Below are 15,000 nucleotides of genomic sequence, written 5' to 3'. Positions count from 1 at the left end.
ATGTTTTTTTAACTTATTATAAGAAAAAGAAAAGCTTAAATATAGTAAATTAAATATATACATTTAAATATTACTAAAATCACAAAAATGACTCCAAAGGCCATAGGACAGTGGAAAAGCACCCAACTTTTTGGTAAAAGTCTTTATTTTGAATTGGAAAAAATTAGCCGAGGAGCATTTTTCAGTTTTGTGTTTTTAACATATTAGTCTGATGAATAACAGTCAATGTGTGCATAATTAAAATCTAAATCTTTTTTATTATTGTATTTATTGATTTAATTAAATTTATTTATTTAATTGTATTTATATATACATGTATATATATTTATTAATTTAAGTTTTTTAATTTAATTTAATTTATTTAATTGTGTGTATATATATATATATTTTTTTTCAATCAAGTTTTAATTATTAATTAAATTAATAATTAATAATTATTTAAATTTTAGATTAATTAGAACGCACAATGAAAAACATATATATATTTTTTTGAATTGTAAAAAAAACGATTTGTCTGATTTTTGACTCAACAATATATTATTTGCAAACAAGTCGAACTGATTTACCCTCACAACAAAAGGGTGTTTCCTTAAAACACACTCTTTTCTCCCAGAGATGCCACGGAAGAACCTTATTTGGTTCCACCGTCAAAAAACACCTTTACGGCTCTTTATGGACCCATTCAGACTTCTGACCTTCTTGTATGGCATGGTGAAGCTCCTCACCTGAAGCTCAGACAGAGCGCTGAAGAGCACCGAGGAGACGGGCTGACCGCGAGCGTCCACGAGAACCGTCACACCCAGACCTCGCTTCTCTCTCCTGAAAAACACACACACACACACACACACACACACACGCTCAGAGAGGGCCCTCGCTCGCTGACAGAGCGCCGCAGACCGTGTTTCTCACCTCAGCCTCCCGCAGAAATAACACAGAAGCTGGCAGACCTGCTCTGAGCTGAAGAGAGCATCCGTCCAGACCTGATTCCTGCTGATCACCTGAAGAACAGCCCTGCCGCCGCGGTCCTGGTTCCCTGCGTCCAGATCAACAACACATCAGCTCTCTATTGATGCATGGTGTGTTAGCACGGGACAATATTTTATCTAAATATTGAGAACATCACCTTTAAAGTTGTCCAAAAGAAGCCCTTAGCGATGCATACCGATCAAAAATGATATATGTACGGTAAGAAATTGACTAAATATCTTGACCTAATATCCTAATGATTTTTGGCAGAAAATGAAAATGTAAAATTTTTTGCCATGCAATGTAGTTGTTTATTTTATTTTTATTAAAAAAAGAGGATATGGCAATATTATTAGTGCTGTCAAATTAATTGCAATCAAAATAAATAGATTTGGCTCATGTAATATATGTGAATGTGTGGATTTATTATGTATATAATTAACTAAAATATGCAACGTTTATATTTTTGAAAAAAAAAAAAAAAAATATATATATATATATATATATATATATATAAAGCACTAATTAATAAATAATATAATAATAATAATAATAATAACAAATACTACAAATACTAACAATTATTATTATTCATAACAATAATAACTAATAATAATTAATATCACATAATACTAATTCTTGTTATTAATGATTATTATAATTACTACATAAAAAATTTATAAGAATATCAATTACATTAAATATAACAATTATCACTACAATAACAGTATACAATAAAAAAATCATAATTAATAAGAAATTATAAAATGTCAAAAATTATTCATGAAAAAATTCTAAAACATTTTATATCATTTTATATAACATAATATAATAATTCTAATTATGATTATTAATTATAATAACTAAATATAGATATTTTTAATAAAACATATTAAAAAAGTTAAATATTGCTATTGTAATATTTCACAGTATATACAAAATATATACAAAAATACAAAGTATATGCAAAAATAATAATGTAATAATAATTTTTATTATTATTTTATTTGACAGGAAAATGACAATACTAACGCACCGGGGAGCGTGAGAGCGCCAGAGGTCAGCAGATCCTGGTTGACCTCAGTGATGAGAGACGAGAGAGATGAGGAACAGACAGCAGGGGGCGCTGAGCACTGAACACACTCCTCCCCGTCCTCGGAGACACCTGAACACACACACACACACACACACACACACAGAGACACACAGAGACACACACACACACAGAGACACACACACAGACAGACACACACACACACACACACACACACACACACACACACACACACACACACACACACACACACACACACACACACACACACACACACACACACACACAGACAGACACACACACACACACACACACACACAGACACACACACAGACACACACACAGACACAGAGACACACACACAGACACACACACACACACACACACACACACACACACAGACACACACACAGACAGACACACACACAGAGACACACACACAGAGTACACACACACACACACACACAGACACACACACACACACACACACACACACACACACACACACACAGACATTTACACACACACAGACACACAGACACACACAGCACACACAGACACACACACACACACACACACAGACACACACACACACACACACAGACAGACACAGACACACACACATGCACACAAACACACACACACACACACACACATGCATGCATGATTAACTCTGAACATTAGCACATCTGAGTTAGTCATAGTTTCTCAGTGACTGTGTTCAGAATTGCTTTAATAGTAAAATCTGAACTACAGAATTATTTCAAAATCACAAGTAAATGTGTTTGTCAGGTGCTTTCATGCAAATAATGGAGTATTTACAGGATTTCATGTGTTTCAAACAAATAAAGCAAGCATTTAAAGGGCAGAGATGCAAACAACAGGTTTATTTGACTATAAAATCAAACACGCCTGAATCTGCACTGAACTACACTAAGCTGTGGACCAGTAACGCTTTTGACGCTGAAAATTCAGCAGCGCGACATAGAAATAAATTACAGTTCAACAGATATTCACATTAAAAGCGGTTCTTCTAGTTTGTAATACTATTTAACAATTTTTGCTGTATTTCTGATCGAACTAACACGAACGTCTCTCATAAACAGACTCCAGACGGTGCTCCAGACTGGGATCAGGTGTGACGACAATCTACACCGTGAGTCACGACAGACCAGGTGTGTGAGGCACGCACACACACACACACACACACACACACACACACACACACACACACACACACACACACACACACACACACACACACACACACACACACACACACACACACACACACACACACACACACACACACACACACACACACACACACACACACACACACACACACACACACACACACACACACACACACTCACACTCACACACACACACACACACACACACACTCACACACACACACACACACACACACACACACACACACACACACACACACACACACACACACACACACACACACACACACACACACACACACACACACACACACACACACACACACACACACACACACACACACACACACACACACACACACACACAGCTGAGTTTCTGGGTCCTCAGGCTCTACTTTGAGGAATGCTGAAGCAGCTGAAGCAGATGCTTGTCAACTTTCTCCTGAATCCAGACCCTCGGGCCGTTTCTTTCCAAACCCAGCAACCCAAACAATACAACACGACTGGTTCTCCTCGTTCTCCTCCTCCCGGGAGACCGACTCTACACGTATTAGAGTTAGACTAAAAATTCTAATCGAAACAAAACAGACCGAGTGTTACACCGTGTTAAGATTTATAAACATTATATGGCACCGAGCGAGAACATCTGAATACCAACCAAAAAAATAAAATAAATAAAATACATTAAAATAAAATGCAATTAAACTGATTTTTTGCATCAATCACATAAAATTATTCACTGAACAATAAAATAAAATAAATAAAAATCTGCTTGCATAATTCACCTGATTTACTTAATTAAAAACAAAAATAAAAAAAATATATATAATATATATATATATATATATATATATATATATATATATATATATATATATATATATATATATACTTAGATTTCATTTAACTCAGATGAAAGCATAATAAACACCAGTCTTTAATTTAATAGCAAGCTACAATAATTAATAAATTGATTTATATGAATTTGGACGATTTAATTCACTCAAACGGTTAAAAAATGATACTTTTTACTTTTATTTTTTTCTCTTGATTTACTGAATAATAAAATAAAATACTGATCTGTTATCTTCCATGAAGAAGTCCTATGTGCTGAAAAAACTAATCCAGCGCTCGTCCTGAAACCTTCAGATTATTCAGTGACGTGCAAAAATATTAGTGTAATTTCAGCATTTATGAGCAGATCTTACGCATTTACAAATAAACAGTGTAGTCAATGTTTCAGACTTCAAACCGCTATTGTCTTTGCCATGACATCATTTCCTGTGTGACTCTGTGATGCACTTCCTCAACAAGCAGAGGAAGCTGAAAGTGAACACTGAAGCCCTTCATAAAACTACAACCAACTAACTTCTGAACGAACTGATCTCTGCTTCAATTTGAAAAACTACAATTTAAAAAACTACAATAAATAAATAAAATTTAGCAAACATGCTTTTTATTTCTGAATAACGCGAATCATCTGTATGAACTGATTCACTGGAATGATTCAGAATTTCCATTGCAAATAGACTTTGTTCAGGAATCAGTTCGTTTAGATAAATAATCTGAATTAATTAATTCACTAAAATAAAAATGGATCTCAAATGCTATAAAAATCTTGCAAATAGGCTTTTTTTGAATTCATTTACACAAATCATCTGGATTAACTGAATCAACAGAACAAATACACTTTTTTGAATCAGTTCATTTAGACAAATCATCTCAACTTGTTCACTGGAATGATTCGGATTTCCAAAACACTGCAAATAAAATCAGTTAATTTAGATAAATCATCTGAATCAAATCAATTCAACTGAATTCATATGGGTTTTCCAACACTATAAAAATGTAGCAAACAAACAATCTAAATGAACTGATTCAATAGAACAAATAAACCTTTCTGAATCAGTTCATTTAAACAAACTATCTGAACGAACCGATTCAATAGAATAAATTGACCTTTCTGAATCAGTTATTTAAACAAAATATCTGAGTGAACTGATTCAAAAGAAAAACAAATAAACCTTTCTGAATCAGTTATTTAAACAAAATATCTGAGTGAACTGATTCAGTAGAACAAATGGACCTTTCTGAATCAGTTCATTTAAACAAACTATCTGAATGAACTGATTCGGTAGAACAAATTGACCTTTCTGAATCAGTTCATTTAAACAAAATATCTGAGTGAACTGATTCAAAAGAAAAACAAATAAACCTTTCTGAATCAGTTATTTAAACAAAATATCTGAGTGAACTGATTCAGTAGAACAAATGGAACTTTCTGAATCAGTTCATTTAAACAAACTATCTGAACGAACCGATTCAATAGAACAAATGGACCTTTCTGGATCAGTTCATTTAAACAAACTATCTGAGTGAACTGATAAAAAAAAAACAAATAAACCTTTCTGAATCAGTTCATTTAAACAAAATATCTGAGTGAACCGATTCAAAAGAAAAACAAATAAACCTTTCTGAATCAGTTCATTTAAACAAACTATCTGAACGAACCCATTCAATAGAACAAATTGACCTTTCTGAATCAGTTCATTTAAACAAAATATCTGAGTGAAAACACGGGTAGTTACTGGGAAAGGTGCCGCTGCTCGTAGACACTCAACCAGCGCTGTCCAGAAATCAACCCGACAACATTTGCTTGACTTTGCATACGTCTCTGAGAGCGAGGCCGAGCTCTGAGGTATCATGGGAACCAGTTCAAATCACAAGGGACCTAATGCGATCACAAAGGCCAGGAAAACCACATCAGCCGTAATCTGATCCAGCCTCAAAGTCATTGGCATTTGTTTGCTGAACAAAGTGTGCCTGACCCCTGCTGCGCTCGGGCTTTGTAAGAGGACAGATATTACGTGGAGATGGGCTTTACTCTCTAAGCCTCTCTTCAGCATCCTCGCCGGCCCGACCGGACACAAAGCTGCCCATTATGATGGAGGCAAACCATCTGGATGAGAGCTGAAGAGCGCTGGGAGTGGGGCAGGTAAGATCCTCCCTCAGGTGGGTCACCGGATCCGCTCTGGCCTCCTGCCCAGACTCAATGGCTCTGATTTTCATGTGTGGGAAAGAAAGCCAGGGAACAGAGGGACTCTGCACAATCCCAGATGGGAATTTACCTAAACCACTCTGTGTGTGTGTGTGTGTGTGTGTTACATAGAGAACGAAAGTAAAATGAGAGCCATAGAGAATGAATTCACCCAACACCACTTCCTAACCAGGCTTGCTGTGACAGGTCATATTTTTGTTCTCAGTGCAAAGTAGTTAGAGATTGTTATATCATTAAATCTGATTATTCAGGGGATAATTAGCCATTTAGAGAGTAGCATATTGGTCAATTGAGATAATAATAATTCTTATTATAATTATTAAAACTAAATAACTCATTATTTCAAATTAAATAATTTAAGATTTAGTATTAAAACTAAATATATATATATATATATATATATATATATATATATATATATATATATATATATATATATATATACAAACATTTAAAAATTATTATTTATTAAAAAGTTTTTTTACAATCTTAAAATACAATAACCACAACAAAAATGTGAAAATTCTAAAACAAATAAATAAATAAATAAATAAATAAAATTTTTCATATATGAATACAGATTCAAATAATAAAAACAATAGTATATATTACATAATTATAATCATTATATATATACATATAAATAACAAAAATTAGGATTTTTTGCAGGATGATGAATACATATTTAATTATTATTTATATTAATATTATTTATATTTATATTATTATTATAACTATAACTATATTTTTCTTCGTATCACCAGAATTATAAAGCATATTGAATACATATTCAATTAATTAAAAAAATAGAAAAAAATTTATTGAATTTAAAGACAAATTTCTTCTTTTTTTTTTTTTTTTTTATATATATCCAGCTATGTTGTGCATAATTTCATTGCGACTGGAGTGGGTTGCAACGAAAGTGAAAATAAAGTGACTGACCAAATCTCATGTCACTTGACACAGCTGGATCAACTAACTGGATAAATATGAAAAGACTGGCTTTGCTCATAAATGAGAACATGGTGTTAGTGATACAACCCTTTCACGTGATAAAGTAACCCAAAATCTTAAGAATGCCGGACAGTTTGGAATTTCCTGCGGATAGACCCCAATCACACCCCTGGCCTGAAGCGCTAGATGGAGGGCAAAGCACTCTTTCTTTGAAACTCTCAATAGCAGGAAAAGCTAAATAAAACAGTCTCCCTGGCAATGCATTCAGTGCAGTATCGTGCCTTTGGGGTACAGCAAACACTTCAGAAAGACAAGCACCATCTATAACAGGGCAGGGCCGCCGAAGCATTCCAAAACACACACGTTATTAGCCCTCACACGCAGCCGGTCGCAAGCCATAAAATCATGCCAGAAGAATGACAAGCTGTCTCCTACGAAAATCGAAGCTTGTTGACGGCCCTAGAATTTGCTGCAAGTGCTAATTACACACTCTATCAAAACTATCTGGAGCCAGAACTGGCTCTTAAAGGGCCCCGGGTGACACGATTTGATAAGAAAAGCCTGTTCTGTTCTTGTTCTTTGTTGGAAAGCATCATACACAAAGTACACCGCAGCATTCTTCATGCACTGCAGGGGAGTCCAAACTTCTTCCTGTATGGCCACTGTCCTGCACAGTTTAGCTCCATGATGTTAGCAACACAAAGGTCATGGGTTTGATTCCCAGGGAGCGCGTGAGCTTATCAAATGCGCACCTTGAATGCAATTGAATGCAAAGATGCATAAATGTAAAAGTCACTGTACTGTACATCAAAAGTGATTCCACCTGAACCAACTAATCAAGGTCTACAGAAACATCCACAAGTGTGTTAGAGCTAGTCTCTGCAAGATCCTACCCCTCCAGGAGAAGGAGTGGACTCACCGATGTGCAGTAGCCTGGTTTACGTTTATGCACTTCTTAGAAGCTTTTATTTACGTTGCAATCAAGGCTAATTATTTCAACAGAGCAGGATGTTAGCAACACCAAGGTCATGGGTCTTATTTCAAGGAAATGCATGAACTGATCAAATGCATAAAAGTCTCTATGGTAAGCGTTTCATCCAATCAACAATTTATGAATTCCTATAAATAATGCTATAATTTGATAAGAGTAGCTTGTTTCAGTCTTGTTCTTGTTGAGTTGGCCCTCCATAAGCAAGACTGGACACCTCTGTTGGACAGTTTGACGATATTTGCATTAATGCATTTGACAAATGCTTTCATCCAAAGCACTTACATAGCATTCAATGTTTAGTTCATGCATATATTTGGAATTGAACCCATGATCCCAACATTGCTAGTGCCATGATTCGTTAAGGGAAGCTTGTTTTGGTCTTGTATTTGGTGGGAAAGAATCCTAAACAAGATGCTTTGTTAGGTTCTTTATGTACAGAAAGGGTGAGTTTAACTCCAACACACCTGAACCAATTAATCTTTTAAAACTAAACTTTTGGCACTCCAGGAGAAGTATTGGACACCCCTGATGACTAGAATTGTCCAGTATTGGACACCCATGGTGACACTTGGCACATAAGCTTGGCATTTGACAGACTCTTTAATCCAAAGCTACTGAATTAAAGGTATGCATTTTTTTACTTTTACATTTCCTGGGACTCAAGCCCATGACCTTGTTGTTGTTAGCACCAACTCTGGAAAAAGAGGTCTCAGACAACATGATTTGATAAGGGAAGCTTGCTCTGGTCTTACTCTTGGCGGAAAAGAATCCTAAACAAGTTGCTCTCCCACATTCTTTATGTACTGAAGGGGAGTCTGAAATGGTTCCTGGATGGGCCATTAAATGAACCTGAATTAAACACACCTGAACCAAATAATCAAGGTCCTTGAACTGGTTGGCGTCAAACTCTACAGGACTTTGTCCATTTGGAGCTGGATTAGACATCCCAGATGTACAATATGGTGATATTTACATTCATGCATTTGGCAGACTCTTTTATCTAAAGTGATTTACATTGGATTGAAGGTATGCATTTTATTAGTTAATGCATTCCTTGGGATTGGCAAACGATTTAGATTCTGATTTTGATGTTGCTAGTGCCATGACTAATTAAGAGAAAGTTGTTCTGGTCTTGTTTTTGTTGGAAAAGAATCCCAAACGAGATGCTCTACTTTTGCTTTATGTACACCAAAAGTGCCCAAACTTGTTCCTGGAGGGCCGCTGTCTTGCAGAATTTAGCCCCAACCCCAATTAAACACACGTGAATCAACTAATCAAGGTCTTAAGACTCATTAGAAACTTCCATGTAAGTGTTAATGGAGCGTCAGCCCTCTAGCAGCAGGATTGGACACCCCTGAGACTTATGTTGCATTGAAGATTTGATCAGTTCATGCATTCCATCCGAATCAAACCCATGACCTTGGCGCTGGTATGGCAAAACTACAAAAGAGTTGGAAAACGTTTTTACCTGAGTTCTCTTTGTTGCTCCGTTTGTCGGTGCCGGGAAAGGCCGCCTCCAAGTCCAATTTTCCAAAACGAAATGCATAACCATTCATAAGTTTCCTGGGAAGGCCACTACCGGATCCACCGGAAGATGACCGAGCCCGGTGGCCTTTAACCTGCAAGGCCTTGTTGGCACGTTCAAGTGATTTGGAGCGTCTCTCGCCCGGACTGAGCTCGGCGCTCTTGGATGTATGGATGCCAGGAGAATTGTTGCAAGATTCATCTCCCCCCAGCCACCCACGAACACAGATTCTCCGTGGGATTAGCTCTTTCGGGCCAGAGCCGCGACGCGCTCCCGGCTCCGACTCAATCCCTTCCTCAAGTATTGATTCGGAGCTGGAGCCAAGGTTCATAGGGTTCTGCAAAGCCTCCATGTAGGACTTGCGGAAAAGCCGGCGCGACTCAAAAGCAGCCGAGTCTCTGGGATGCCGCTTGCGAAGGCCGGGATTGCTAAGGTCCGTACTAAATGAGAGGATTTTGTGGCTGATTCCGCTTCGGATGCATCCCTGATCCGGGCTGCCCAAGATGGGCGTCTGGGGAAGGGAGTTGGGACTCTTTTGCAAGGGCGAGTCCTCCGGGTGCAGGGAGCTGATGCCCATGTCTGTGAGGCTGCGGCTGAAAACTGGTTCCGACACGGTGGACTCGGCACCCAGGGAGTCTCTTGAACTGAGCGTTCCAGTGGATCCATGGGTGCTGCAGGTACTGAGTTGCCCCCGAAGGGTCCCGCCGTTGCTCCGCGCCTGCATGATTGCGTCGGCGGTGTTGGTCACAAACAAAGGATTGACCACGTTCTTCCAGGGCGTTCGATAAACCACGGCGCCAGTGCTGAGGAGGCAGTTCTGGAGAGGGTGCAGGTTGCGTTCACGCGCTACATTCTGCAAGAAGTCGGGCGTGAACACGTTTCCGTACATGCTCTCGGCCACAGGGATCTCCGTGATGGCTTGCCCGCTCCCTGACAGGCATTTTATGACCAGCTTGGCAGCTTTGCGGCCTAAGGGTACCACCTGCAGGTAGAAATCTCCCTGCCGTAGACGTACTTTATGCAAGGGGGCGAGTTGCAGAACCACCTTTTCATGCAAACACAGCGGCCATCCCTCATGGTACAGCAACAGGCCTTTGAATCGCAGCTGTGGAAAATACAAAAGATGACTTTGTCACTTTTCCTACAGGTACATGCAACGATATGTAGTTATTTCCAGTTTGCAATCATGCGTTAACTTCTGTCTTGAAGCAGATTTCAAGATACAAAAAATGCAATGAATTAGAACATTGTGGTGTGCTGAAATATTTATCTATAAGTAAAATGCATACCAAAAAAATGTCACTAGGTATTTTTGTTAACTGAAAATAAATTGTTAAAAAACAAACAAACAAACAAGCCAGCCCAACCCAGATTTAAAAAGTAACAAAAAAAGTACCTTAAGTAAGTCACAACTTTCTATAAAAAGTAACTAAGTATCATTACTTACTTACTTAAAACTTACTTAATTAGTTACTTTTTTTAGCAAGTAACGCAATATTGTAATACATTACTTTTAAAAGTAACTTTCCACAACACGAATAAAATAAACTATAAAAAGCCTAACATAACACTTTAGAATAGGTAACACTTATTCACTATTAACTACAAACTACACATTTATCATTTTCAGTTATTTCAACTTGATGTCCAAATTTTATTACAGCTGAAATGGAAATAATAAAAAAACTATACAGACCTTAAAAATAAACAAAAACTACTAAAAATGACAAATACAAAATTACTAAATCCTTTGTTTAAATAATAATTTGTTTAAAAAACTAGAAAAACCCCTCATTGAAATAAATGAACACTGATTTAAAAAGATAAAATGTCAATAAATAGAATATCAGCAAATAAAATGATAAAACAGTATAATTTATGTAATGACATTGTAAACATAAGGATTAAAATAAAAATATTAAAAGCAAAAAAAAATTACGATTCTTTGCAGGGGCTCAAATAATTCAACAAATGAATGAATGAATGAATAAATAAACATTTTAGTGAGTTAACAGAGCTACAGACGTCTGCATGGGGCAGTACAGTCTGAAAAATTTTATCATGGTACATCAAAAAAGAACTTTGCTACTTATATACAAAATGAAATTAAAAAGCAGTTAATTTAGTGCTGTTGTTAGTGACTCCCTGATGCCACGGTATAATGATACTGATGATGCAGCAGGAACACATAAGCTTCAGCACGCTGAGACTCCCTCAGAGATCAAGCCAGAGTTAAATGAAGCCCCTGAGAGCCCTCGTCTCAGGCTAACAACAGTAGCGCTGAATACAGGAGCGTAAGGTTTCAGCTATGTGCTCACACAGTGCCAACCTGCAGAAACACAAAGCCTCGCTGAGCAGCTCTTTCATTTCAGCCTGATCCTCTTTGCCAAGTTCTCGGCAGCGAGCTCACAACACGCTCTGCTTGGGCTGAACCCTCTTTCAGCCTGAAGCATCCTCCTCCCTTTCTTCCTCCAACTTTCTCCCTGAGAGAATTCAAACGGCTTGAACTTGTTTAGCTGCAGCGTTTCAACAGCGAAATAAAAGAGTGTTCAGCAAACCTGTGTAAAATGCATTACCGGGCCATTAATGCGCAAAATCCCGTTTAAAGATTGCGTGATGCATCACCCTGCGGGTCCCACAAATTATTAAAATAAATAAATAGCTTGTTTTCATTCAACAAGCATGAACATAATGGAAATACATATAAAAACAAACATACAAATATGTATTTATTGATTGATTTGAATCTGTATGTAAATGCATAATGCAACAAAAAACATTAATTATATATTATATTATAATAGGCATGCAAATGAATTATGCATAATGCAAATAAATTAATAAATTTTAAAATTGCATTTATGCACAACACATTTGCATGCATATCATAAATAAATAAATAAATAAATAAATAACAAATAAATATTAGCTTGAACTATACCTTGAATTCTATCTGAACTTGTTTTTATTTGCATCTGCTAAATGAATAAATGTAAATAAAATACTAAAGCTCCATTTATTAATCTTAGTTAATGTTTTAAATTATATAAAATATGTATTGTATATAAAAACATGTGTGTGTATATATATATATATATATATATATATATATATATATATATATATATATATATATATATATATATATATATATATATGTGTATATATATATATATATATATATATATTAATTATATTTAATATATACTACATGTGTCTGTATTTATTTTATATTAAGTACACAATAATGTATTTTGAATGTGATTAATCGCAGTTACTTATTTGATAGCACTTATATATAAAATATATATAGTGTGAAGCTCCCCTAGGTGGTTTTATCATAAATAATCATATTTTACATCATATATGTTATATCTATATAATATTACATATTTGCTCAAATTAAAAAATGTGGTGCATTAGTAGACATTGTCCCCTGCTTCAGTGAAATGCTGAGAGTACTCACACAGGACTCCTGTTTTATGGTCTGCAGGATTCTTTTGGCGGGCAGCAGGAAGTCGATGAAGCAGCGCAGGCCGTCTCCTCGGTACTGTCTCTCCACTACACTGAAGAGCTGCCATAGGACGGTGGCCGCCGAGGCGCTGAACGGAGGAAACAGAGCCGATAGCACGCTCTGAATGCAGCGGTCCAGCGACTCCGAGTCCTGCAACACATCACACAGTCACGGGTCAGCTTTGAGCAGCTTTTAGAAAGCTTGTTTTATAACAAAAGCAATTAAAAGATTATTGCAATTACTGGACGACGGGTGCGCTTTAAATAACGTTTTCATTCATGCATCGACTGGAAAAAGCACATATAGTCAAAGCAGCCAAAAAACTCGTTTATATGTATTTTATTCGAAAAGTATTATACATAATGCAAATAAAATAACAAATAAGAAAACATTTATTTTCTGTGTATAAATATATATATATATATTTATATATTATAAATATAATAATATATAAATATTATAAATATTATAATATTATAATTATAAATATTATAATATTTATTTACATTTTGCACAATAAATTTGCATGCATGTTTAAAATTATTAATAATAATAATAATAATAATAATAAATATATAATACTTATATAAAGCAGATAGAAATTTTGGGCAATATGCTAAATTTTCATATTGTCTTTTCGTGAGCAAGTATATTAACAATTTACACAATGAATCCAAATTTTCACCAATCCACAATATTTTATGCTTATTTACTAATTATTTACTTATTTTCATTGCCAGAAAGCGAACTAACTCTAGCAGCCTAATTAGGGCTAGGCGATATGATCACAATTTTTCTTCATATCAGTCGATATCGATACTCATCAAGATAAATGACGGATTTTTACTATAGTATGAAGTGCAAAGGCAGAATTTTGCTATAGTTATGATTCACGTTTTTTGAGTCCTTTACACTTTTTCCTAACAAAACAAATAAGATAACCAAAATGAAAATAAAGTGACTGTCAATGATTTCAGCCCTAAAGAAATAACAAAAATTAATTTTTAGTTGAATTGTATTGAGTTGCTGATTGGCTGCGGGACCCACGGAGCATCGCTAGGCGTGGTTACAGACCGAATCGAACGGCTGCTGACCGAACACGGCGTAAACAATGGCCGCGTGTTGTTTTTGGTTCGGCCAGCGAGACGGTTTGAAGGTCACAAGTTCAATCCCACAGTTCCCAGTTACAAACACAAACAGCAGGATGTCAGGAGGTCACGGGACACCGGTGAGACGGGAAGCACCTGTCAATGTAGCGTCAGCGACTGGACAATAACAGGCGGATGGAAAATCCTGTCCCTAACACAGAACTACATCATATCTGTGCGGCAGAGGACTTTCCAGCCGGATGTGGATCACAGTATCGACCCCTGAGCGAGCCGGTCAGCTTTAGGGTAAAGCAACAGTTCGCCCCAAAAAATTGTAAGCACGCCATATTTTACTCACCCCCAAGCAATCATAGGTGGCTCTTTTAAAAAATAGAAATATTGTTATAAAACCCCATCGATCTGCTTCAAGAACCCCTCGGAGGTAGATAGGCTAGTTTTGACCAAATAATGGCTGCTGTCCGCCAGCCAGGATGCATTTTTCGAAACCGTGTTCATCTGAAAGAAGAGGATTTTTAACTATTGCTTTAAAGGCACAGTTGTCCTCCTCAGGCCATTCAAGATGTAGGCGGGATTTGGCGCTTGGTGATTCGTAAAATGCAAGTCAGTGGCTGCCGTCACTTTAAGAGTCAAAAA

The 15,000-nt window shown here is 36.4% G+C and overlaps 1 protein-coding gene across 7 annotated transcripts in view; it reads right to left on the bottom strand.

Annotated features, from left to right (window-relative positions):
• The window catches only part of zgc:158766 (uncharacterized protein LOC100009641 homolog), a 48,907-nt gene that overhangs the window by 28,136 nt on the left and 5,771 nt on the right, over positions 1–15,000 (bottom strand). For 6 of the 7 annotated variants that reach the window (XM_043260083.1, XM_043260077.1, XM_043260079.1 and 3 more), the window contains exons 2-6: positions 13,211–13,408; positions 9,688–10,849; positions 2,003–2,131; positions 910–1,033; positions 696–819 (exon numbers count right to left, since the gene is read on the bottom strand). In XM_043260083.1, the coding sequence (XP_043116018.1) occupies positions 696–819; positions 910–1,033; positions 2,003–2,131; positions 9,688–10,849; positions 13,211–13,408 (1,737 nt within the window). The remainder of the gene's footprint in view (positions 1–695; positions 820–909; positions 1,034–2,002; positions 2,132–9,687; positions 10,850–13,210; positions 13,409–15,000) is intronic. The other variant, XM_043260081.1, reaches the window with a different exon arrangement.

Source organism: Puntigrus tetrazona, chromosome 16 (genome assembly GCF_018831695.1).
Source record: "Puntigrus tetrazona isolate hp1 chromosome 16, ASM1883169v1, whole genome shotgun sequence".
In the NCBI taxonomy this organism is placed as follows: Eukaryota; Metazoa; Chordata; class Actinopteri; order Cypriniformes; family Cyprinidae; genus Puntigrus; species Puntigrus tetrazona.
Note: the sequence above shows the minus strand (reverse complement) of the source record. Positions and strands in the feature narration are given on the sequence as shown.